General features: G+C 37.2%; 1 protein-coding gene across 1 annotated transcript; it reads right to left on the minus strand.

The window, feature by feature from the left end:
- Nucleotides 1-1097: 1097 nt before the first annotated feature.
- GASK1B (golgi associated kinase 1B) lies at nucleotides 1098-25664 on the minus strand. Its single transcript, XM_058193667.1, has 5 exons — nucleotides 25373-25664; nucleotides 23298-24571; nucleotides 6661-6875; nucleotides 4354-4580; nucleotides 1098-3497 (listed from the first exon to the last, which is right to left on the minus strand). The coding sequence occupies exons 2-5, from the start codon at nucleotides 24238-24240 to the stop codon at nucleotides 3290-3292; spliced, it is 1593 nt and encodes a 530-aa protein (XP_058049650.1). The 5' UTR covers nucleotides 24241-24571; nucleotides 25373-25664; the 3' UTR covers nucleotides 1098-3289.
- Nucleotides 25665-27558: the final 1894 nt, after the last annotated feature.

Genomic DNA, 27558 nt, shown 5'->3' on the forward strand with positions numbered 1-27558 from the left:
CTTTCTAAGTATGCTTATGTTTGGTTCTTTGTTTTTATTTTAAATCTTGGATTCCATTGAGAAACAGAAGGCAAAATGTACACACACACACACACACAATGTACACACACTGGAACATCACATCATAATGTAATTTAGGCAAAGAAAAAACTTCTTAATAACTTATCAATATGCTGTTCTTATTGGGATATATTAGGCTGAGAAAGAGTGGCTGAGGATGGACTTGAATCTCAATTTCCTATGTCCTAGTCAAACACCTTAATCAATCCACTATACTGGCTTTTAAAGGCAATCATTTTAGACAGAATATTCTGGGCTTTTATTGAGGAGAAAAGGTAGATGTGGTAGATCTACCTCTACGGCTAATTGATTGTTCAACAATGGGTAACAAGCAACTTTTAAGGTAGCAGGAAAATATTTTATTTGCTGCTCTACTTCACATTTTATAATGCTCTACCTTCTGCATATTAGTAGATTCTTAGGACAAGTGTAATGAACAATTATAACCTTGTGCAAATAATTGTAAATCTTCTCTTAGTTTTTTATATTGAATTGTGATGGACCATTTTTTTAGATAGGCTAAACGAAGATAAGGATTGTCTATGCTTTAAAATAAATTCAAGTTGTTACTAAGCATGAAAACATTCAGTAATGCTGTAGTTCTAAGCCTGCTCCAACTTCATTCTTGCCCACAAAATGGGTGTTGAGATCTGAATAGGAAATTTAATAACGGGATGGTCCATCAATTTGATTGTGCTATTAAACAGATGATGCAGTTCCCACTGGCAGAAAATTGCTCATAATAAAAATTCTAATCAAGCCTTTTCACTCAGAAAAAACATAAGAGGTGGAGCAAGCACTCTTGTATCTAGAATCAAGTGTAAGTTCTTTTCATGTCATCATGTATATGTAGGAATATTCTTTTTAGTGGAAGTCAGTGTTATTATTGTTTTCAAATAATGGGAGTTAATATAGTATTTTTGTCCATCCAAAAATTCATGGAAAAGGAGAAGAAATAAATATACAAATAAATATAAATAGAGATACTATTCTGGTGTCAGCAACTGCTCAGAATATAGTTGAAACACAGACTTCCATTTATAGATGAGGGGACAAAACATTTTATTTCAGAAAGAAAGATCATATTTTTATGTGAGTTATTTAGTATTTACATTCAGTGTAACTTTTCTGACGTATGATTAAAGATATCAGTTGGTATACTTTAATATACTAAAAGGACAAGACAAATGAAGATACTCGGAATGTTATGATAAAGCAGTATAAAAAGGTTGGTTTTATGCTGTCTTGTTGATTCAATCCATTTCTTTTCTATGTAGGTGTTCCCATTCATTCCAGCTGATTCATCAAATCAGTGAAATTCCATGCATAGTTAAAAGGGATCAACCATTTGCAAACATATATGACTACGTTACCATATTATGTCATGAGGACTACTGTTTCTCTGTAAGATAGGCATCTATAATAGAAAATTCTACTGCTACGCAGGCAATATATTTCAAAATTTCTTTGGTAGCTACTTTTATTTTGCAAAAGTGTTTAACTAATATAAATACTTTTTAAAATTCATTTAGCATAATTAATTTAAAAAGCCAAGGCAAAAATCTGCTGGTAGGGGCTCAAAATGATTTCTCTCCAACTTTTTAATGGCATAACACTAACATTTTGCATAAAACCTCTATGCAAATAATAATATTTTGAACCCTTATAGGTTTGTGTTTAACTAATGTACTTGGAATATATTAGTGGAAAGAATAGTTACACTATTTCAGAATGCAAGGGAACAAGTTAAGTAGGCTAAAATTACAATGGTCTTTGTTTTGCACACGCAAAACTTTATTTCATTGGTGAAACTTCTGGTCATGTTTGATCTAGAAACACAACTGTTTCAAAATGTATTCAAGAAACAGTTGTTTGTTCTTTTATTATTCTCGTTCAATTTGATGCAAAAATATTTCAAAATTTATATCAAAACAAACAAAATGCTGGTCAAAATATGATTATATATGATTCTGGATGACTACAAATGTGTGAAGATCTTTCCAGAGGTCTGCAGCTTTGCTTCTAAAATCTTAGTGAAAGGAACTTAGTTATGGAAAGATATGCAGAATGTTCTTTTATGGCACTTTTTTCCTATTTTAATAATAATATCAGTTTAAAAAAAGAAATTGAAATTGAAAGAGAACAAGATAAGAAAGCGCAGAGGAAGATTTTTTTTTTAATTATTTTTTTATTTTGCTTGCACAGGACTCAAGAATAGTCTAACTCTAAATGATGTCAGGGGAATTCTGCCAATAATTTTTTTGGCACTGCAGTATTCTAACAGCTGTAATGCTGTTTGGCTTGGTGATTTTTCTATTATGTGCCTATAATGGGAAAATGTGAGCCCAGAAGGAACGTATGGTAGCAGTGGAGCTATATTTCATATATCAGTTTGAACCAACTAATGAACATTTTGGATACCTGCTATGATCACATACTTATCCAAACATTCAAAGAAAAATATTTTAGCATTTGCATTACATATACACTTAGTTTATGGCATATATGTTTATAAATTTAACATTTTTCTAATTACAAGAAAGAATTTAGTGAATTTACTAAACAATATTAGAGCTTAATTTAAATGTCAGCACAAATTGAGGTCAATTATTTTCATTGAGAAAAAGCAATGATTCTATGTTTGCATTTTCATTAAGCAAGTATTTGAACTATCATAAGAACAGTTTCAGTGAAATTAATAGAGAGTTGCAATTTTTGTCATAAAAGACATGTTCTCTCCAATTGTTTTATTTTATTCCCAATAAAATCAAACAAACAGAGGAAAATCTTTAAGGATTTTTAGGAATTATCCCTGTTCTTCTATTAAAACTCATTCTATTCAGCAGGATCCTGCAATGTCGATGTATTGTTTTCAGGTAACTGGAGATTAGGGAAGAATAGGCAAAACTAGTCTTCTTTGCTGAATACAATATTTGAATACAATTATCTGAATATATACAACCCTGGAGATAAGATGCTTTTATAAAACAAAAACACCTTAGGATTCCATTAGCAATGTTCATTTTTTTAAAAAAATATGAAGAGCAACATGTATTTCTTAAATGTGAAATCGGATAATTAAGTCCCATGTTTGCTGTTTGTCAGAATAAATCTATAAATAAGCTCATAAACTTCATTGAATTTGTATTCAGCCAAGTATATAGAATTACAACATAAATATATCAAGAACTTTTTTATCAGTGTGTGTTTGTCTTTAATGATTTCGGACTCATTCATTCATTGGATATATTTTTGCTCCGTGAGCATTAATGTAGGTGAGAAGTATTTTGGCTCTCTGCTCTACAACATCAATCAACTTTTCAATGCCTTGACGTCCTCCTTGGCTATCCCAAAAAATTCTGTCCAGGAACAATGACTGAAGCAGTTTTTCCCGCAAATGGTGACTTTTCAGCACAGAAATAGCAGATTCAGGGAATCTGAAATTGAATAAACCCATGAAATTTAATTTAAATACCGCATCGCTATTTCATTTGCAATAGTGAAATTATGACCATACGTAAATGGGGCAAGTTTATGGCAGTCTATATAAAGTAGGTAAATCTAATGGAGAATGAGAAGCCAGTAGTAAAATAGTAAAATCGGTGAAAGAGTTCCTGATTTTAAAAAAATAAAGTAAAATGAATATAGGCACAAGGTTAAGAAGCACTTTGTAGAAAAGTTTGCCGTCAGAAGGTTAACAAAGACAGCAAAGGGCAGTGACTAAACAGAATACATAGAGACACCTCAGGGGAAAGATCTGGCAAGGGTAACATGTCTTCTTATATCCGTGAATTTTCAAGACACTCAATCTTTCTTCAGGCATTAAATGCTACACAGTTCTTTGATTTTATATCTTGGTTCCCATATACTTAAAAACTCTTGAAGTTTTCATGAAAGCTTGAATATTAATTATTCTGAATATCTGACATTTGAATAGATATTGGGAATCAAGCAGGTCCATATCACAGTCAGAATTAATGGCATGGTGCACAGTGAGTTCCCCACCTCCCATTGTAAAGCAATTGTGAAAGATCTGTGGCAGTGCAGTGGTCAGAATGCAGTATTGCAGGCTGACTCTGCACATTGCCAGGAGTTCAATCCTGACTCAGCCCTCCATCTTTCTGAGGTCAGTAAAATGAGGACCCAGATTGTTGGGGGCAAATATGTTGACAATTTTAAACCATTCAGAGAGTGCTGTAAAGCACTATTAAGCAGCATATAAGTCTAAATGCTATTGCTATTGTGTGGAACATATTTTAAATCTAAAATGCCTGCACTAGAAAATGAACTTACTCGTTAATGCCTTGTAATATTTTGAAATCCAGATTATCTTCACTTCTGTCAAAGAAACCTTTATTATGTATAAAGACCAAATGCCTTGGGTCATCCTTTCTCTGAATAATGTGAGTCAACGCTATGTTGTCTTGGTCATCACATTGCCGATTTAGCCTTTTCTGTACACAGGAATCCTCTTTACGTGGTTTGAATCCACAACAGTTCTTATCCAAGCGATGATAGATCTGAAATTGAATAAAGTTTCATTACCAACATGAATCATGGACTCATATAAATAGTTCCTTTTTAGATTTATGGGGCACCACCAAATATGTGTAGAGACATGGACCATCACAACTACAGATCTATGAAAAAATATTAAGGTGAAACTGTTCATCATACTGGCCACAGCAGAGGGAGCTTAAATCTGCATTTATCTCTCCCAGTTTTATAATAGTTTTTATCTGTTTTCCCGACACTTCTTTTCCTCATGGACACAGTCTATAATGCTAGCACAACAATATGAATACAGATAGTCCTCAATTTAATGACTCCAATTGAGCCCCAAATTTCTATTGCTAAAAGAGGCATTTGTTAAGTGAATTATGCCCCATTTTACAACATTTCTTGTCATAGTTGTTAAGTGAATCCCTGCAGTTGTTTAGTAACATGGTTGTTAAGTCAGTCTGGTTTCTCCATTGGCTTTACTTGTCAGAAGGCTGCAAAAGGTAACCCCATGACACGGCAATTGTCATAAATATGAGTCAGTTGCTAAGCATATGAATTTTGATCACATGACCATGGAGATACTGCAATGGTCGTAAGTGTGAAAAATGGTCATGTCACTTTTCTCAGTGCCGCTGTAACTTCCAACAGTCACTAAATGAACTGTTGTAAGTTGAGGACTACCTGTAATCTATATTCAGAATTAATGCTATGACAAGTACCACTTAATCTGTCTCATTATAGGCAAATGAATATGTAGTAGACTCTTTTCACACCTAATCCTTCTCCATTTGGCCAGTTCACAACTTTATATTAGTGGATCCATATCAACACTGCCCAGATAAGAGCCAGTGTGATGTAGTGTGTAGTATTGGATTGGCACTAGGAAGGTTGAAAGTAGATTGAGGACTACCTGTAATGAGATCAGAGATGGTATTCAGCAGGTAATGACCAGTTCTGGAAAACCGGTAGAAGAAATTTTGAGTAGTTCAGAGAACCGGTAAATACCACCTCTGACTGGCCCTGCCCCATCTATTCTCTGCCTCCCAGCTGATCGGGAGGAAATGGGGATTTTGCAGTAACCTTCCCCTGGAGTGGGCTGGGAATGGAGATTTACAGTATCCTTTCCCTGCCACACCCACCAAGCCACATCCACAGAACCAATAGTAAAAAAATTTGAATCCCACCAGATGGTCAAAAGCTGGGGTCTGCCCAAATATTATTGGCCTCTTCAGGCCACTGAGAGACATGCCCTATACTCCGGTCACTTCTACACTTTCTGACTTCGTAAAGGATCAGTCAGGCATTATCTTATACTGTGTATATCAATTTAGATTTTTTTTAAAAAAATAGTAGTAGACCAGTTTTTAAACACAAGCACTTTTTTATGCTACACAGAAGAGCAGTTTAAACTGGGAAAAAGAAGCAGTTTCTTCCAGCTACATGTTTCTGCTTATTTTTCAAATGAATGCAGTACAGATTTTCTATTAGATTTTATGTAGCCATGCTATTTTCTGTACTCCATGGACTACTTCTTAACACTGCAGGCCATAAGGACAGAACTGGACTCTTTGGGCACTTGTCTCCACTATTGCCACTTGCAACAAATCACAAAAGAGACACATTCTATTAATCTGTTCAATTACACTTACAAGTACTGAATTCCGGTTGGAGATAGCCTAATTAACAAATCACATGACAGAAGGGTATTAGTAAAGCAGAATGGAGTAACTTGACCTGTTGCTTAGACAACTTGAGTAATGGGTAAAATGTTCATCCCAGACACCTCCTACAATTTTTGAATAAGAAATAGCTCCAACAAATGTCAGAAGTGCAATTAGAGGTAGATGTGTGGGACCATAAAATAAAGGTTTGTAGGTCAATGCAACTTTAGGCCACAGATTATTTACCACTGTTTTAACATCTCTTCTAAAACTTAATCTTACATCTCATTACCATTTATCTTGTAATAACCACAAGTGTTTCGAATTACATGTGAGTTGGTCACATAAATAAAAAATATTGGTTTACTCCTTTAAAAATGTGCTGCTGAACAACTGACATATTCTTAACACATCTCTTTGGATATCATTTTCTCACCTGTAAAAGAAAATCAAGAAGTGCCATCTTGGACCATTCATGGTAATGGATATCAGTACATCCCCATTCTGCTTTGGGTATTTTTCCATTTTGCCAGCACTTTTCCTTTAGTTGCTTCTTGTAGGCTCCCCAGGTGAGTCTCAGTGAAGAATGAGTCTCGTTGTCTGTCTGAGCCAAGGAGGGATCCCAAAGAATGACAGGGCGTGGTCCATCATCTCAAGTAAAAACATTTAGAATACCAACGTGAACTGTCAGTGAAATTTAGACTTAAAATCCTTGACTATTCTTTAGATGTTGTCTCAAATTGAAATAGTTAAAAACAGATGTTAGTAAAGGGGCATGTGGTAAGATGTGGTAAGATGAAAACAAACTGGCAATGATTTTATTTTCCTTTTTTAATATGGTTATATTCCACATCTAAAAATGCTATTTCAGTCAAGGAAGAAGCCCAGACTTTGTTTCCCATACCAGCTGACTTCTACCTACAATTGTGCTCTGCTTAAAAAGAGCTCTGATGCTTGAGAGGATTTATTGAAATTAGAAATAGTTTGGCCGATTTGCTCCTGATATAAATCTCCGTAGCTTATTCAAATATTGCAAAACAATATTTATTTATTTATGAGAATATAACTATGAATGACCAAGCAGGGAATATTAACCTATAACAAATAAGTTTACATTAGTGTCTTGAATGTTTTTTGTTTTTAAATGGATAGAATTCTAGCAAAAAGATATGCTTAAAATATGTGGCTCTACTACTTTCAAAGAGGAACCAACAGTGAGAACGCAAAAAATTAAAACTGTTCAAATCTGCCTAATTAGTGTGCAGAATGCTCATGCATAATTTCAGTCACATTATTTTAAAGATGTTGCTTGAAATAGCATCGGTGTAAAGCAGCTATGCCTTCTCCTGGTATCAAAATTCTTTTACATTCCTGCACAACTCAAAGCACTCTTTGGATAGCAGATCCAAAGTATTGCAAAGCCCTATCTCTGTATGTCATGTGCAGGTCAATATGATGAACATCTGCATCCATCTGCATCCATTGCAGAATATGATAATAATATTTGCAAGAAATAGATTTGCTGCAGACTAGAATTGGGATCACACAATAGAAAAGTAATAAAATTTGTTTTTTTGTTTTTTGCTCTGGGACTTTAGAATTCAAACAGATAAGCACCTGCCACATAAGACCAGAGACTTAACAATTATTAAAAAGACAAAAAAAACCCATGTATAATGGACATTGCAGTACCTGGAAACTGTAGCAGAGAATACAAAATAAAAAGACCTACAAATAGAATTAGAAAGAGTGTGGCAATAGAAAGCAAAGATAGTACCAATAGTAATAGGCCCCTTGGATGTAAACCCAAAACACCTGGAGTACCACTTGGCATTGACAATTTAATTGACAGTTTAAGACAAACACCTTACATCTTGGAACAATTTCTTTCACATCACCACACAACATATTGCAGTTTTGTATTCAATATATAAACTAGAAATTCATTTACTCTACAGTATATTGTCAATTTTTTGAGTTCATAGTATACAAATACATACATTTAAAAAGAGGAAATATCTCACATTTGGGTGGAAATGGGAAAATGGGAAATTTATACATTGAAATATGGTAAGCCATACTAACAAATTCCCAAACAAAAGAAACAGAGGAATAAAAATGGCTGGATTTGTTCTTCTCTTATGGCAAGAGGAGATGCGAGTTTTGCTCTATTCTCACATTTCAGAAGCTAAATAAATGGATACCTCTGTTTTCTGCTTTATTTAAACTACTGATCACATATTCAGACACCTTTCTGCTTGCTTCGCCCTTATGGTTCTTTTTCCCTCCTGCAAATCAAACATAAATGGCTTTCTCAGCACATATATCCATTTTTGCTTTACAAAAGCTGATTTATCCAGCCCTTCCTGTTTTCCAATTTTTTTTCTGCTTCCACCCATGCATTGTAGATAAAAGGAAAGGGGAGGAAGAATGGATAATTAATGTGTTATTTTTATCCCTTAAAAATGTTATTTGAAAAATGGAGTGAAGGTGAAGTACAGGAAATGAGTGATTCATGGGAAACAGACTGCAAATTCAGTCTACCTTAACAATGCATATTTCAAAATCTTCACTAAAACAGGCTTCCCATTGCTACTATGGACTCCTTCCTCTTCCCCCATCCAACCATATTATTTAACGTAAGTAGAAAGGACCTAAAAAGAACCAGTTTCAACCCCCTGCTCTAATGCCATTCAGTTTCAGATGAAATTATGTGTATATCCCACATTAAATACCAAATGATTTCTAAATTGCTGTGAATGAACAGCTGGAGGGAACAAAGTGAACTCAGAACTAAAAGAATTAACACATACAAAACTACTGGCTAATTGCCCATCTCAAAGAATATCAACATTCTAATGAAATAAACCTAGAGCTTGAGGCAAGCATTTTAAATCCTGAATAGATAAAACTTTTTGCAGCCAAGAGTCCCATCTTTTTATTTCTTCATTTATTTTGATCTCTGGGGAATAAAAGCATGACAGCCACACAGTGACTTCATTGGAGGATTAGAATCAATATGTTAAATCTTTCTTTGGCTTAGTGGATAGGATCCCCTCCCCCAAATATTTAGTACATTTGTCGCTTTTAAGCTGTCCTAATTTGGCAGCAAAATCTGGGGCTACGCCCAAATAAAAAAATACATAGGGCTACATGTACAGCCAGGACATCCTGAGTTGCCCATTCCTACTTTAGAGATCCCCTACTACAGGGGTCTCCAACCTTGGTCCCTTTAAGACTTGTGGACTTCAACTCCCGGAGTCCCTCAGCCAGCAAAGCTGGCTGAGGAACTCTGGGAGTTGAAGTCCACAAGTCTTAAAGGGACCAAGGTTGGAGACCCTTGCCCTAGTACACGGGTGTCAAACTTGCGGCATCACACTGCCGACATGTGACGTTTCGCAATGTTTTTTCCTTTTGCAGAGCTGGGGTGGGTGTGACCTGCATGTGACGCATCTGGCCCACAGACTGTCAGTTTGACACTCCGGCTCTAGTACAGTCTTCTCATTGGGTAACACTCACAACTGTCAGCCATGCTATATGAAAATCAAGAAATCTGTTGTTTGAGAGTCCATGGAACTAAGGAGAAAAGGTGCTTTTATTGCATTGATGGAAACAGGAAAAGTCTATCTTATCCTAAACATCTTTAACATTTCAATACATAAAATAAATATATTTTTTTAACCTACGGAAGCCTGGTCCTAGGTTTTATCTTCTAAATTGCTGAGCAGGAATGGTATCTTACATGACTGTTAAATTCAGCAGTAGCCAACAATGGAGCCAGGCTTTGAAAAACTGGTGGGGACAGGGAAGGTGATCATGCAAATTTAGCAGCAAATGTTTTGGAGTGACTAGTTGGGAGACAAATACCACATTGATGAAATACCAGCTATTTTTGCTTTTGAAGGTTTCTGTCTCTATAGCAACTTAGTGCCTTGCCTACACTTTCTAATATTAGAACTGCAAATTTGGTATATTCTGGTACACAGTTATAGTTTGTTGGAGAATGGCTTTCAGAAGACTTCCATCTGTTTTTTATTGAAGTGCCATAAAGATTCCCCAAACTCTCTTTTGCTTTATTGGTTTAATGGTTCATTATATATAGATCTCATTTAAACATGATTAGGAAATTGCAAAAGAAAAAGTGAAATTTATGCAAATCCAAAATGTACATCAACAAATAGCAATGTTGGACAAAACAAGTTGTTTTGTTTCCCGCAACTTCAACCTTTTGGAAGGGTGTCTTAGGGCTTGTTTGGATAAACAATCCATACATATTTTTATATGGAGTTTTTCCAAGTAATGTATTTTGTATGCAGTTAAAGTGTTGAGATCCAAAAGCAAATGCATCCTTCAAAGAAAGGGACTGAGTTACTTAGCAATAAATTCACAGATTTTCTGGATAAACATTTAAACTGAACAGTGGGGACAGAGAATTAATTGATACAGAAAATTTCTGTCCCCAGCAATCCAAAATTAAAAGGGTTATCAGTGCATGTAACATAGATGTCTGTGTGGGTAAGACTATCAACCCTCCTATCAAGCAAAACCAAGCATTTAATAGTGAGTGCCATACCGTGTGCACTAAACCAACAGGTGGCAAGAAAGTAGGGGCAGTCAGGCACAACACAGGTTATGTAGACAGTAAACACAAGGTCAATCCAAATGGACTCAAATGTCTATACACCAATAGAATAGAATAGAATTTTATTGGCCAAGTGTGATTGGACACACAAGGAATTTGTCTTAGTGCATATGCTCCCAGTGTACATAAAAGAAAAGATACGTTCATCAAGGTACAACATTTACAACACAATTGATGGTCAATATATCAATGCACAGAGTATGAGGAATAAATTAGAAATTCAAGTAAATGAGGGCAGATATGATATTGTTGCCATTACGGAAACTTGGTGGGATTAAATTGACAAATGGAACATACAGCTAGAGGGATATAAATTATTTAAAAGAAATAGACCAAATAAAAGAGGAGGTGGAGTTGCACTATATATAAGAAATAACTACATCTCTACAGAAATAGAGCACAACAATGATGAAAATCATCTCGAATGTATTTGGGTCAATATAAAAGGGGTGAAAAACGATATTGCCATAGGTCTATACTATAGGCCACCCAACCAAACAGAGGAAGTAGATGAACTTTTTGCTAGTCAGCTAACTAAGGTATGTAGGAAACACATCACAGTAGTAATGGGGGATTTTAACTACCCTGACATCAACTAGGAGACAAACTCTGCACCAAGTGGAAGATCCAACAGGTTCCTAACAAACCTAGCAGACAACTTTGTTTCCCAAAAAGTAGAGAAGGCAACAAGAGGATCAGCCATACTGGACTTAATTCTCACTAACAGAGATGAAATGATAGAAGGTGTTGAAGCTACAGGAACCTTGGGGGCAAGCGACCACGCAATATTGGAATTCGACATTAAGCAAATACAAGTAGTAGAATAAAGTCAAACTAGAGTCTTGGACTTTAAGAGAGCTAATTTCAATAAACTTAAAGAAAGCCATGGATGAGAATCCTCAGGGGGAAAACAACTCAAGAAGCTTGGGAAATTTTGAAAAGTGAGATTATAAAAGCGGAGTCTAACACAATACCAATGAAAAAGAAAAATAGTAGCTCTCAAAAGAAACCAGCATGGATGCATAAAGAACTATCTGACAAACTGAAAGACAAAAAGGACAAATATAAAAATATAAAAAGTGGAAAGAGGGGCAAATAACTAAGGCAGAATATCAGCAAATATTCCGAGCCTGTAAAGATGAAGTGAGGAAAGCTAAGGCTCACAACGAACAAAGGCTAGCGACAAAAGTAAAAAATAACAAAAAAAGCTTCTTCCAACATGTTAAAAACAAGAAAAAAGTCAAGGAAACAATTGGCCCATTGCTGGGAGAAAGTGGCAAGAAGATGACAAGCAACAGGGAGAAAGCAGATCTATTTAACTCATTTTTTGCATCTGTCTTTACACAAAAGGAAAAAACAATCCAACCTATCAAAAACAGCACCACAAAAAACAGATTAGAAACACAAGTTAAAATAGGGAAGAAAATGGCAAGTGAACACTTGTCTACCCTAGATGAATTCAAATCACCAGGACCGGATGGATTACACCCCAAGGTTCTGAAGGAACTGGCAGACGTGATCTCAGAACCATTGAACTATATCTTTCAAAGATCCTGGAGCACAGGGGAGCTGCCAGAGGACTGGAAAAGAGCTGATGTAGTTCCCATCTTCAAAAAAGGGAAAAAAACAGATCCAGGAAACCACAGACCTATCAGCCTGACCTCAATACCGGGGAAGATTCTGGAAAAGATAATCAAGTAACGAATCTCCGAACACCTAGAAGCAAACAAAGTAATGACCAAAAGCCAACATGGGTTTGTCAAAAACAGATCATGCCAGACTAATCTTATTGCATTCTTTGACAAAATGACAAAATTAATAGACCAGAGGAATACTGTCGATATAATTTACTTGGACTTCAGTAAAGCATTTGATAAAGTAGATGATAACCTACTACTAGATAAAGTAGAAAAATGTGGGTTAGACAGCACCACCACCAGATGGATTCGTAACTGGCTGACCAACCGCACTCAACATGTAGTCCTCAACGGAACTACATCCACATGGAGGGAAGTATTGCAGTGGAGTACCCCAAGGCTCTGTTTTAGGCCCAGTACTCTTCAACATCTTCATCAATGACTTGGACGAGGGGATAGATGGGGAACTCATCAAATTTGCAGATGACACCAAGCTGGCAGGAATAGCCAACACTCCAGAAGATAGGCTCAAATTACAGAAAGATCTTGACAGACTTGAACATTGGGCGCTATCTAACAAAATGAAATTCAACAGCGAAAAAAGTACGGTTCTACATTTAGGCAAAAAAAACAAAATGCACAGGTACCGTATATGTGGTACCTTGCTCAATAGTAGTACCTGTGAGAGGGATCTTGGAGTCCTAGTGGACAACCATTTAGATATGAGCCAGCAGTGTGCAGCTGCTGCCAAAAAAGCCAACACACTTCTGGGCTGCATAAACAGAGGGATAGAATCAAGATCACGTGAAGTGTTAGTGCCACTTTATAATGCCTTGGTAAGGCCACACTTGGAATACTGCATTCAGTTTTGGTCGCCACGATGTAAAAAAGATGCTGAGACTCTAGAAAGAGTGCAGAGAAGAACAACAAAGATGATTAGGGGACTGGAGGCTAAAACATATGAAGAACGATTGCAGGAACTGGGTATGTCTAGTTTAATGAAAAGAAGGACTAGGGGAGACATGATAGAAGTGTTCCAATATCTCAGGGGCTGCCACAGAGAAGTGGGAATTGGGCTGTTCTTCAAAGCACCTGAGGGTAGAACAAGAAGCAATGGGTGGAAACTGATCAAGGAAAGAAGCAACTTAGAACTAAGGAGAAATTTCCTGACAGTTAGAACAATTAATAAGTGGAACGACTTGCCTGCAGAAGTTGTGAATGCTCCAACACTGGAAATTTTTAAGAAAATGTTGGATAACCATCTGTCTGAGATGGTGTAGGGTTTCCTGCCTGGGCAGGGGCTTGGACTAGAAGGCCTCCAAGGTCCCTTCCAACTCTGTTGTTATTTATATTTATTTATAAATGCACTCTGAGCTATGGAAGCTGAATTCTTTCACATTTGAATCGGCTTTTAGCCTCTGGAGAAAATGCAAGGTATAAATTTAACAAACAAAGTTAACCAACAAATCCTACATACACTTTTTAAAATCAGAAAGCTATATTATAAAAAATAGAATAGCAAAAGTTAATTATTTTTTATTATGCTTTAATTTGGCCAATTCATATTAAAATATGAAGAAAAACAAATGTATCTTTTATTCTAGCAGAATAACACAGAATTAGAGATTTTGGTAGGAAAGTAAGTAAAATTAAAATGCAAAATGAACCAAGAGCAATTGCCAAATTCCTGACCCAGCTCAGGGGTGGGTTGCTAACAGGTTGCATGAACCATTGGCGGAAATTTGGCCAAGGTTGCCAAACCGATAGCAATGACCAGCTGGCCACACCCCGGAACCAGCCACCAGGTCATCGCTCGCTTGTCCTGGCCACTATGTTCATCACCGCCATGTTCTTCATGCACGTGCATCCCATTGCCTCACAAGTCCAATGAGATGCACATGCATGAAGAATATGGTGACAATGGCAGCAGCTTTTTCCGCCGGTACTTTTCAGCAGCCTGCGGAGAAAGCGGCTTGTAAAAAAGCCCTTTCCGAGGCTTCTTTGCCAGCCGCTTTCCAGCAGCAGCAGCTGGCTGGGGGCTGCCAAAAACTCCAGTCAGCTTGCCTTCCGGACTCTGGACCAGCAGCCGCGGAAGGTAAGCAGGCGGTGGGGGGGAGGAAGCAGGGCTAGAACCAGGGCTGCTAAAGGCGAAGAGATGCTGGGTAAGCATGTTGGCCACGAAGCGGTCGGCCCCTTCTGCTGCAACTGCTGCTGCCACCTCTGCCACTTCTTTCTCTCTGTGAACAGAAGTCGGAGAGAAAAGGCAGTTGCTTCGGCGAGTGTTTCTCTATGTTTCCATCCCAAGTCAGCTGGAGCCCTTCCTGTGTGTTTCCTGAAGCTGGCCTACCTGCAAGGAAAGCGCATGGGAGATCGCAGTCCCAGAGCCCTCCCCATGTGGTTCCCGAAGCTGGCCTGCCTGCAAGGGAAGCACGTGGGAGATCACTGGCCAGACTACTGAGGTGGATGGGAGTGGGCGGGCAGCCCTCAGGAAAGCGCTGCACTGGGTTCTGTGTGCTCTTGGGCCTCCCACCCATCTCTGCTTCTGCAAGACAAAAAGCCATAAAAGACTTTGTCTGTGCCCTCCTGGGACTGTGGTCTTGGTGCCAATTCAAGTGCATCCTCCATGGACCGCTAAGAGCCCAAAGCTGGTGGTGCCAAGGCAGTCTCTTGCTGCTTTGGGCTCAGAGCTGTGAGCTGCATCCAGGAAGCACTCTGGTGGAGAGAAGCTGCCGAAGTCAGTCCTAGTTAGGAATCTCAAATACGGATGAGAATGAACACTGTGTTGTAGCCAGTGGTAGATCAGCCCCCTGCGAACTCCGTCTCTCAAGGAGCCCAGCCAATCACCAAGCCACCTGGACTCCCAGTGATGGGATGGGGTCCTTCAGGAACTTAGTTTGGCTGCCTGTTTAGTAGCTCCAGCCAGCGGCCACCACACAAAACGTTCATTCCTGGCCATATTTGAAATTCCTAGCTGCAGTTTACTTGTGAGCACCATTGGCCGGGAGAGGCAGGACGAAAGGCCGATGGTGCTCATGAATAAACTACAGATTAGAGGCAGCCAGCAGACCGCTGGCTTGCTCACTTGGCTGCTTGCCACCCGGAGCTTGCAGGCAGCGAACGAAACCCATGTCAGGACTGCTGCCTCCTGCCTCCGTGCACTGAGGAGGCCGAGCATCAGTGGAAAGAGCACAAACCTCCTGAAATGCAGGAAGCAGCTGCCAGCAATGCCCTCAGGTGAAGATGTGAGCAGGGCAGCTCAGTCCCCCTTAGGAGCTGTGAAATGCTCACCGCCCCTCTGACACCTGCCAAGCCTCCTCCCATCACGTTTCTCTTCTTCCTAACCAGAAGCGCTCACAAGTGACAAGAGATGTGTTATTTTTGCGGGATAGCTCCCATCTGGTCTTCAGTATGTGGCTCGTCAGTTTCTGGACGTCAGATTCCCACCACCTAACAGCAGTTCAGAGGTTCCTTTCCCCCTCCCCGGGAAAGAGACAGAGAGAGAGGGAGGGAAAGAGAGAAGACAAGAGGCAGACAAAGAGAGGGGGGGGAAGAGAGAGACAAGAGACAGAAAGGGAGAAAGAGAGAGATGAGAGAGATGAGTGAGAGGAGATGAGAGAGAGAAAGAGAGAGGAAGAGATGAGAAACAGAGAGAGAGAAAGGAAGAGAAAGATGAGAGAGAGAGAGATGAGAAAGAGAGAGATAGGGAGAAAGAAAGATTAGAGAAATGAAAAGAGATGAGAGAGAGGAGATGACAGATGAGAAAGAGAGATAGGGAGAAAGAAAGAGAAAGAGATGAGAGAAAAATGAGAAAAAGAGAGAAGAGATGAGAGAGTGGGGGAGAGGGAGAAAGAGAGAGATGAGAAAGGGGAAAAGAGAGAGAGACAGAGAGATATACCTGTTTAAAATAGAAAAATGGCTCTTTGAGTGTTTAAAGTTGCAGACCCAGGGGTGAAATCCAGCAGGTTCTGGTAAACCAGTAGCAGAAACTTTGAGCAGTTCAGAGAACCAGTAGCGGAAATTTTGAGTAGGTTGGAGAACCAGCAAACCAGAACCTCTGGCTGGCCCCAGAGTGGGGTGGGGATTTTGCAATATCCTTCCCCCAGAAGTGGAGAATGAATGGGGATTTTGCAGTATCCTTCCCCTGCCATGCCCACCAAGCCACACCACACCCACAGAACCTGTAGTAATAATTTTTGGATTTCACCACTGTGCAGACCCCTAGGTTAGGCAAACACCATGGTCATTGGGTGAACATTGTCGTCATTAAGCGAACACTATGGTTGTTAAACAAGTCTATTTTGGGGGAAATCTATTTTCCCCAATGGGCATTTTTAACCAGAAACCAGAAGGAATTGTTGGAAACTGGTGAAAAACTCAGTCACATGACTGTGTGGAATGTGTGTGTGTGTGTGTGCATGGCTGTCAAAACTGCAAAAACAGGTCAAGTAGCTCTGGGGAGGTCAGTCGTAAATTAGAACACTTGCTAAGCAACCAGCCATTAAGCGAGAACCACTTGTATTTGGTTTGCCTTAAAGGTTCAGAGCTGTATGGAATCTGCTTCCCTTTATCCCTTTGGGGGATTGCAAAAGGTCCAGATGGGGGAATCCTCATAAGGGGAACTAGGATCTTGACCATCCAGTCACATGACCAAGCCACGCCCACCCAGTCACATGTCCACCAAGCCACCCCCCACCCAGTCACATGACTGCCAAGCCACACCCACCAAATAAGCCACACCCATAGAACTGGTAATAAAAAAATTAGAAACCCACCACTGACACAGATGAATAAGAAATTGTAAATATGATAAAGGCAGGCCAATTTCTCTGAAATTGAAAGAGAATGTGTTACGATCTTCAAAAAGTGATATTAACATTCCAAATTATTATATTATTATTATAATAATAAAAGACAAATTTCATCCAATGGATTATTTGACTTTTTCTAAAACTGGAAAGAGATAATAGGGATTTCTTTGAAGTCAAGTACTATATTCTGATGAAGTCCCTCTCATTTTGACGGAGTGAATTCCAGTCAGGCTTATCCCATGGCTCCTTCCAGGCTACCAATAAGAAATGAATGAAGTCAGAACAACTGAAGTGGAGAGAAAGTGCCTTTTGCAACAGGGAACCAAGGGGAGCAGGAGGCTGAATACGACCATGGATCAAAGCCCTGCCCCATTGACCCAAAGGGCTGGGACTTTGATCAGATGGCCTTCATGCCCCTGCCCATTGTAGACGCCCTTCATTCTGGCATGATTCTAAGAGGCATTGGTGGGGGCATGCCAATGCTTTAAACCAAATAAGTGAAAAATTGTAGAGAAAACTAATTAATGAATAAAGCAACACCAACAAGAAAAAATATCCCTGGTGACATCGGTTCCCATCCACAGGGATAAACAGTGTATCACAGTGCACAGTACTTCCTTTTATACATGAAATGACATTGCAAGAAATATGTAAAAAGTAGAATTTACATTATGCACATTTCATCATATGTACCCCCTACAAATTCCTGTGACTATTTTCTGATTTTTTTTCTTATCAATTATCAGTTTGATGACTAAAAAGTTGTTTCAAATTTTCTTTCAAAGGATAAGAGAATTATATGAAATTCTCAAAGTAAGAATATGGTTTTGCTCTCATGTAGTACAAGATAGAGGGTGCCTGTAAATATTCTCACCTAAAGTTAAACCAGAAAAACAAAAACGACTTTCACAGAGGAAGAACTTTTGTGAAAAATTGCATTGTGGGTTTTGATACAGTTTTAGAACACCACGGCAATATTGTAAACTAGGCTTGAAGAATGCTATTCATCAAACAAAACTCTTGTTTATCATCACTGAACTAAGCAATTTCATTAAAGCTGTGGCTACACAAATGATACTTCACCAACTTTAGCACATTTAAGAAGAAAAGGATTGCACTAACTTATAACAAATAAAAAGGCTTTTCAAATATAAGCATTTCTTTGGTCTTTGGACAGGAGAGCAACTGAACTAAATTATTGGATCTGATGAATGGCACAAAATAATAGAACAGAATAGAATTCTTTATTGGCCAAGTGTGATTGGACACACAAGGACTTTGTCTTGGTGCATACGCTCTCGGTGTACATAAAAGAAAAGGTAAGTTCCTCAACAATTCTAAGGTACAACACTTAATGATAGTCATAGGGAAACAGTCAATATAAATCTTAAGGATAATATTGGAGACATAATAAAGTTTTTTTTCCATTATCCCTTACATTAATTAAACTGATGTATCCTTTCAAAGGTGCCGGCTGGAACCATAAACATGTTTCTTGTTCTTGCTGCTGCTTACACTGCACACAGGGAACATGATACACCGAATTAGTTGAGTTTCTACTTCTGTCTATGTCAAGTACTCATACTCCATTGGTATAAAGCCAATTACGGAGCAAACAAATACAATGAAAATTAGAGTCAGATGGTCATTTTCACTGTTTCAAAAGAAGGTTGTTCTGAATATGAGCTCATTAAATAACTAGCCTTGCAATCACTGCAGTTGCATGTGCATTCTTTCAAGGCTTGTACATACTTATCAGAGGTGGTATTCGGCAGGTTTTGACCAGTTCTGGAGAATTGGTAGCGGAAATTTTGAGTAGTTCGGAGAAACGGTAAATACCACCTCTGACTGGCCCCGCCCGCATTTATTCTCTGCCTCCTGAGTCCCAGGTGATCAGGAGGAAATGGGGATTTTACAGTATCCTTCCCCTGCTACGTCCACAAAGCCACACCCACAGAACTGGTAGTAAAAAAATTTGAATCCCACCAGTGGTATCTTTATGGGATTATAGAGTTTATACACAAATATATAACTACATAGACACACACAGAAGTGGGTTTCAGCAGGTTCTGACCAGTTCTGGAGAACCGGTAGCAGAAATTTTGAGTAGTTCAGAGAACCAGTAGTAAAAATTCTGACTGGCCCCGCCCTCATCTATTCTCTGCCTCCCAAGTCCCATCTGATCGGGAGGAAATGGGAATTTTGCAGTAACCTTCCCCTGCCACACCCACCAAGCCACGCTCACCAAGCCATGCCATGCCCACCAAGCCACACCCACAGAATCGGTAGTAAAAAAAATTGAAACCCACCACTGAACACACACACACATGTACATGTATGGGTGCATGTATGTAATGTGCATAAATACATGGCTCCAGAAGACCTGTTCACAGGAAGGGAAGTGATTGCCAATTATAGAAAGGTTAAGAAGACTCTATACAAAGGATCTGATAGCCTGCAGTTCAGAATACTTTGCATATTCTTGGCATTCTCTGATTTAGAGTTATATAATCTGCTACAAACACAGGATGGGAGCATCTTAAAGGTTAAATATGGATATGCCTTATGCCTTATGCCTCATCTGAGAATACTGAAACTGGATTTCAGCACTCTTGCCAAGCATCTCTATATAAACAACAGAAATATTGTGAGATTTAATGATTTCACAACACTTTGTTTTTAAGAGTTGACTTTTAATCAAATTGGGATGGTCACGCTTATAACCAGAACCCCAACAACCATGTTCTCTATTCCCATTGTGCTTGCTACAAGTAGTTTTTTAAAGCCCCATTTGTTCTGTTGGGCCTCTTTTGAAAAGAAAACTCTTTATTCAGCCAATATCACATGTGAGCCTAAGGACACAATTCTCAAGTTTGAAATAATTATTATAAATAGCTTTGAAAGTCAGAACTGCAAAATACTTCCTTCCCTACTCATCTCCAAGCCTTTATAAATGTTTATCTATCAACAATAATGAATCTTAGAAAAAACCGTTGTCACGACTTATCTTTGTGATAAAGCAGCTATGTCAGAAGACAAAGTAAAATAATTTGGTCATTTAATAGGTTCACTATTCATTTAGTCAGTGACAAACCAAACCATTTTATTAGCAAGTCAGACATGATGAGAAATTCAGACAAGAAACAAGAGATGTAAGTTTGAGTTATCTTAAGGGAGGCTTCCACAAAATGAGCAATATCTGTAAGATGTTTATTGTGTGAAAGAGTAATATGGCAGCACATTTATCTTTTCGTATCCTTTCTATATAGATAGGTTAATAGCACATGGAGATGTTAATTTCAAGCTTTATTTGTATTGGCTGCTGATTTTAAAGATGCTGCATTTTAATATGGCTTCCATGTTTATTACTTTATATAATGGTAATTGTTTTATTTTGATTTTTGTTATTTTGAATTTGATCCTCTGAATAAGAGAGGTTTATAAAGTAAATTAATAAACCACATTTATGCTGATACAGAAAATTCACAACATTTTAAGGAAAAATAAAAAACACAAAAGAGATCCATAGAACATTTGGCAGCTGTGAATTCATTTATTATAGCAGCTAATATTCTCATTCACTCTGGCTTTCTGAATCAATTTTTATCTTAGAGCTATACAAGTAGAAATAACTAGATAAATATAATAGCACAATCATATATAAAAGTATACAAACATTCTATTAATAGATTTCTCTCTAACTTGTCACATGAGTAACTACATAGATATAAGACTGACAAATTAGAGATAGACTATAAAACCCAAAACATATTGGGAGATTTGTCCATGCTTATTTTAAGAAATGAAATCTTTGAAGAGTTGCCATTAATTTGTGCTGATATACTTTGCCATTATTTTTCCCAGCTCCTACCCACCTAGCAGTTGGAAAACATGCAAATGCAAGTAGATAAATAAATACCACTTCACGGGAAGGTAACAGTGTTCTGTGCGCCTTGGTGTTTTGTCATGCTTACCACATGACCTCAAGAAGGATCTTCTGACAATGCTGGCAGAAACAGGGATGAAGACGGCCTCCAAGAGTCAGACACGACTGGACACAGGAAACCTTTACCTTTATTTTTCATAGCATAACTACCAATAGCTCAGATTGGAATTTAAGATCCAAAACAGTAAAGAGGGTTTTAATGTTATTTATAGTTAAGAAACATCATAACAAGAAGTGTACAAATTTTTATATGTAAATCGCCCAAAGTCACTTTATGTAAGATGGACGGTATAGAAATTTGATAAATATATAAATAATAAATGAAATAACAAAAAGGAAAACTGCCACTTTTCCTCTTGCACATCATCACCTAGCAACCGTTCTCTATCTTTATAGAGAATGAAAAAGGCTGAATTGTCCTTTTTACTTCTTCACAATCACAAATGATTATGCAGCTTAAAAACAACTGCTACTATGAAAGAGCAATTTACAGAAGGCCTTAGACCATGATTCTCTATCCTGGACCCTGAAATCCGAATTACCTCATTCTCTTCACCAGCTTTGCACCAGTAAAACCCTTCCCTAAAAATAACAGATGTATAGTGTGACTTCTGTACTTTTAGAGTCTGAATATTTCTTAGAAGCTATTAAGCAGTCACTCAGACTATTGATGTTTTCAGTACAGAGACCCCTAAAGTGACATTAAAACATAGACTGTTTTTATATCTGCTTACAGGAATGTTTTCCTAGTCAATTACTGCTAGTTTTTTTTTTCTTTAATAAAACAGTGATTAGAAATTTTACATAAAATAGCACTGTGACCACATTAGGAAAGAATCAGTACAGAAATGGAGAACTATTTTAGAACTCTTTCATTCAAATATACTTCAGCCTTCTCTGCCTATAATTACATTACGACTATTGCTTCAGTTGAAGTCATAGTTCAGCAATACAGTGGAATATGAAAAGGGGCATTCATTTTGAAATTTAAAAATTAAATGCGCACAAGTTAGGTCACTTATAAGTTTAGTGCTTATTAGGCAATTCATGTTATATTATCTTAGTGAAACATTAGTTTAAAAGGTGAGAAACAAAGTCATAATTACATTGTAAAATCTTATTGAAACTATTTTTTCTAGAAATAAATTCATTGGTACAGACAGAAAAAAATCTATGCCAAAAATTATGTTTCATAGTATTCAGTCTGGCTATTATAGAAAATTCCAACATTGTACATACATGGTTGTTTTTTACAATAAAAAATAAAAGTATAAAGGCACTGAAAAAGAACAAGTGTTTCATTATATTCTTGACCTTGTCAAATCACTTTGGACTCTTCGAAGTAGAATTGCAATGTATTATTACAAGTAAGCTTAGCACACAAATCACTAGGTAAAGTTATTTGGCAATCTTTGTAAAGAGCACCCATTTATTCTGCACTTTTGCAAAAATCTCACAAGTGATAGAGACTACACAGCTAAAATATTTGATGACATATATGCCCTGGCAGCAATATCTGGCCCATGCAGTACTTTTCTAGCTAAAGAAATTAAACTCCAACCAAGTTTTGCATCCAGAATCTTAATGTAATCTGATAACTCCATGTTCTCCTGATCAATTTTACTTTCTTATAATACTGACCATATCAAATTTTATATTTGATATGGATAAAATAGATCATCCGCCCATTCAACGTTGTAATCATAGTGTGACATTTGATAAAATTAAGAAAATTAATTTAGTTGAATATCTGAACTTTTGGTTATTCAAGCAATTTATATTGTGACTTGACTGGGCAGTAGATACAGGCAATCTGAATCCTTCCGGATGTTTTGGACAGTAACTCCCACAGCCTCTTGCCATATGATATGCTCATTGAATTTGAATAAAATCAGTCAAAAAATCTGGAAGGCATCAGATTTACATCAACTTCTGCTGTTGAGTATTTAATAACATTTATTTCTTAATGCTACTGAAGGATAAAAACTTGCTCTAAGAGATAATGTTCTATTTTTCCAATGCAGTGAGTAAATTAATTACCTTGTACAAATTCCAATTTTCTGCTTATGGTAGGCAAAGTCCGATTCAGCCTTAGGATCCTGTCCAAATGGAAAGCAAACACTTCACTCATTTCAAGTGGTCTCTTGATGATGCCACAGTGACCTTGACTGCATATGTCTTCTTTGACTGACTTATTATCAAGCTGTGTTCTCCCAAATACTAGCAGTACTCCATGTTGGGTAGGCACTTCTTGAACACTATTTATTTTGGAATCTGCCATAAAACGCATACTTAGGATGTCCTCTTTACTCAACCAAGAAGGTGGACTCTCACTGTACATCCTGATATTGCTCTCCTGAACATTAGTTTGAACATTTAGGTCTCTTAAAATCTTTTCAGGTCTCCAATGCTTTATATTTTGAATCATTTGTTTTTCTTTCTGCTGTTGTTTCTGCCTAGCTTTCTCTGGAACTGCTCCTCCTTTTCTCTTGTCCATAGATTTACCATAAAATGGCTTATGTTGGATTATGCCATCTAGTGAGTTCTCATTTCCATACTGCAAAGGTAATACTTGCTTCTTCCTTTGCTTGGGCTTCACAGTGCCCCGAATCTTGGCAGGTTTCCTTCTCTTGGATCGCAAAGTGATGTATACCACATTAGGCAACACTGATGTGTTATCTGTCCCCATTTTAGATTTTTCAAGGTCAGAAAATGACCAGGTACTATCCATCGGGATTTCAGAAAAATGAGGTTGAGCAACATATTGAAGATTCCAAGAGTTTGCTTTTGAGAGTCCTTTTCTGTGTTGTGGTACAACACGACCTACTTGACTGACAAGGAAGCCTAAATATATCACAAAAGCAGTGCCCAACAGCAAATTCCTTCTGGTCCTTGAGCACTTGCCACTCCAAAGAAGCCGAGGTGAGCACAGAAAACAAAAGAGCCTGTTGATAATTTGGCATGTCTGAACCAGGAAGCTCATTTCTCCAGTGAATCAACATGATGGAAGTAGTTTAAGAATCCACTGGTCGCCAGCTAGGATGATGCTGCATGCCTTCTAAATGACCAGATGTCTCCACCTCTTTTTCCAGCTGTTGTGTGTGCATGTCTCTATGCATATATATTGAAAATGCCAAACAATTGTAAATGTTCAGTTCTAATGAATCTGACAGCGTACCCTGACAAGCTGTTAAAATCTTTCAACCACCTCAAAGGGTGTGATTGAGTTCAGTGAATGAATGGAACTGGCTGTATAAACAGAGTTAACTGAGTCACAGTATGAAAAGTCTGGGAGTCCCTTCTGGACTGCTAAACTGTTAGAGGGAAAAGAATGATAAATATCATTTTACAGTCATCATTATCCACATGGTTATTTTTAAACCACGTATATCTCTTCATTTAAAGACTACAGCTAGTAATTACATTGCTAAAAGGAAGAAAAGGTTGGAACTCATTTTATATTTTTCAAATTAATATAAAATTATAAAAGTAATCCTGAAACACAATCTGAAATGAATTTATTTTTCAAAACTTCTGTTCATATTAGTTCATATCACTAACAACATTCAGAAAAGAGCATTTTTAAAAATATATATATATATAGTTGGTATATCTTTTTCCCATGCTAGTGGCAAGGAAGATATACAGAAATTACTCGACCCATTGCATGGTTAACATGGAAATGTATTTCATTAATCAGTGAAGGACTATGCAGAAAAATTAACTTTATTTAGCTAAAGGAGAACATACTAGTCAGGTAGAAAGATGGACATTCACAGGTTTCCATCCATTTAGGCATTCGTTTTTTTATAAACCAAAAATTCTTCCTTTTTTCAATGGCTAGATTTTTTCAATACAACACTATTACATTGCAAACACAAATATAAACAACTGCATGAGTAAATTATGTACATGTGCATATTCTATTGTAAATGCATCCTCCTAAGTCTAAAAATACTATTATACTGATGTGTTCACAGTATATTTGTAAAAGAAATTTATAAATCTCACAAATGAACATAATTTTCTGATGCTACAAAAACTTAGCATGTGAAACAATAAGCCTTTTACTTATAGTAACTATATTATTAAAATAAAGTTTAGAATAATCTTACCGACACAGTTGGCCCAAATCTTAGCTCAAAAATTTCTAGCAGTAATGAATACTAGCAAAATCTTTAGGAAAGAAGTCCATTTTTTTCCGAGGAAAAAATATCCATCAACTGCACAATACTTTTATTAAAATTGAATAAAATATTACAAAATAATAAACAAGTTTTTGATGTTTTCAAACTGTTCTTTTTTCCAAAATCCTGATGTAGGCAGTTCTGTTTGAGGAAGATCATTCCAGATCCATATTCCTTTTACATGTTCTGATCATCCCAGATGGGTGTTCCTAGTTGACTGCCACAAAGTTATAGGAACTTTTCATTTCTTTTAAGCTATTTTAATTTCTGGAATGGGAAAGCCCAGCCTGATGTCTTGCTTCTAAAACAGAACATTAGATCTATGTAAGTTTTGAGGGCCCCCTAGTGAACAAAAGCCAGAATGGTTTAACACCATCATATTTACTACAAAAAAAACAACTAATATATTATTACAATTTGTGGCTGCAAAATTAAGCATATTTCTTGAGACATATCAGATTCTTTAATGAGTTTATTGTACAACAGTGTCCCAAAATACTTAGTTTTAAAATTGTCAATAGAGGGAAGCAGTAGAAGAGAGGAACAGAACAAGAAAACAATGTTGTGTTTAATTAAATGAGAGATAAATAATTGGGGAAGGCAATGGGCAAATGGGAATTTTGAAAGGAGAAGAATGCCAGGGGAAATTTTACCTGACCATAAAAATGTCTACTCTGCCTAATGTAGCTATTCACAAGGCAGCCATTTACCAGAATGAAACCTGATGAGAATGTTCAAAATCATCTCCTTGTCCACCTCCCAATAAACCGCCTCTCTTCATTTTTCCTGGACAGGTAGATATTTTTAACAAGATTTAACAAATATCTTTGGACTGTAGCCATTTATCATCCCCCTCCCAATTTATTATTGTAAACAAAATTGATGCTGAAAGCACAAATCCCAGTAAATTCCCATGGAATATCAAGGTGTGCCAATGGGCAAACTTAGCGGGATAACGGCATTCCAAGAACAATGGTGAACAGAGACATACAATAGAGTTTTGATAGAGTTTCCTATATTGCCTAGAAAATGGAGAAAGTGTATATAACTTCTATACTGAGAGTGTCTGTGGACCATATGCTATACTTCAGTACAAAAAAAAATATTTAGAATTTATTGGTCTCCACTACATATGAATAAAAGAAGTCTGTCTAAGACATCTTTTTGTTAGAGATGTATTAAGGATAATACTTCTTCAAAGCACGCTTTTACAATTTCCCTTATACTTACTAAATTTTCCAAGAAAGCAATAATTACATAAATATGACCGTACAACAAAAATTAAAATTTTCAGAGGCTAATATTCTCTTGAATTACATACCTATTACATATTTGACATCTGGACACCCTAAATGGATTCTCTGTGCCCTTACTATGTATTGCCAAGACTAATACTGCAGCATTAGAAAGATTTATGGCTCTATTCACTGAATAGATTGATAACCTGATTTCACTTGCCACCTATGAACGGATTGCCTATAGATGTAGATTTTGGACAAGAATAATGAAATATGGAATTCATGTATACAAATATAGTAAGTTGAAAATGAATGATAGTCATACAAAGGTATTCGAAATATATATATGTATTTGAATAATATTTACATTAAGAGGGAGGGAGGGAAGGAGGCACATGCACATTTTCCAGATCATTCTACTCCCATCCCCTGTATGCTCCCCTGATCTATACTGAGAAGATACCCACAGGTATCTTCTCAACCTCCAGTACCCACCCATACAGCTGCAAGGTATCTCTGGCATACATCCACCACCTTTCCCAACCTATATATTATATATAACTGAGCTCATACAACTACTGTAATCCAGAAAAGGCTTGACTTTAAGAAGGGTAGAGAGAAGACGGTCGTGCTAGATCCAAAACACCTCTATTCTCTTTGTATCAAAATAATACATACTACTGATTCCCAATATTTAAGTGAAACTAAATCAGACTCATTGTTCTTGTGCAATATATGCCAACGCTAATAGTTAGCATCAGCAGATTGTCAAATTAACCTTACTAGATACGCATGTAATCTTACATTTAATTTTTATATACTCATGGATTAATGTAGCTGTTTAGATCTCAGAAATATACATAAGTTTCCGAAGTG

The sequence above is a fragment of the Ahaetulla prasina genome, chromosome 8 (assembly GCF_028640845.1).
Source record: "Ahaetulla prasina isolate Xishuangbanna chromosome 8, ASM2864084v1, whole genome shotgun sequence".
In the NCBI taxonomy this organism is placed as follows: Eukaryota; Metazoa; Chordata; class Lepidosauria; order Squamata; family Colubridae; genus Ahaetulla; species Ahaetulla prasina.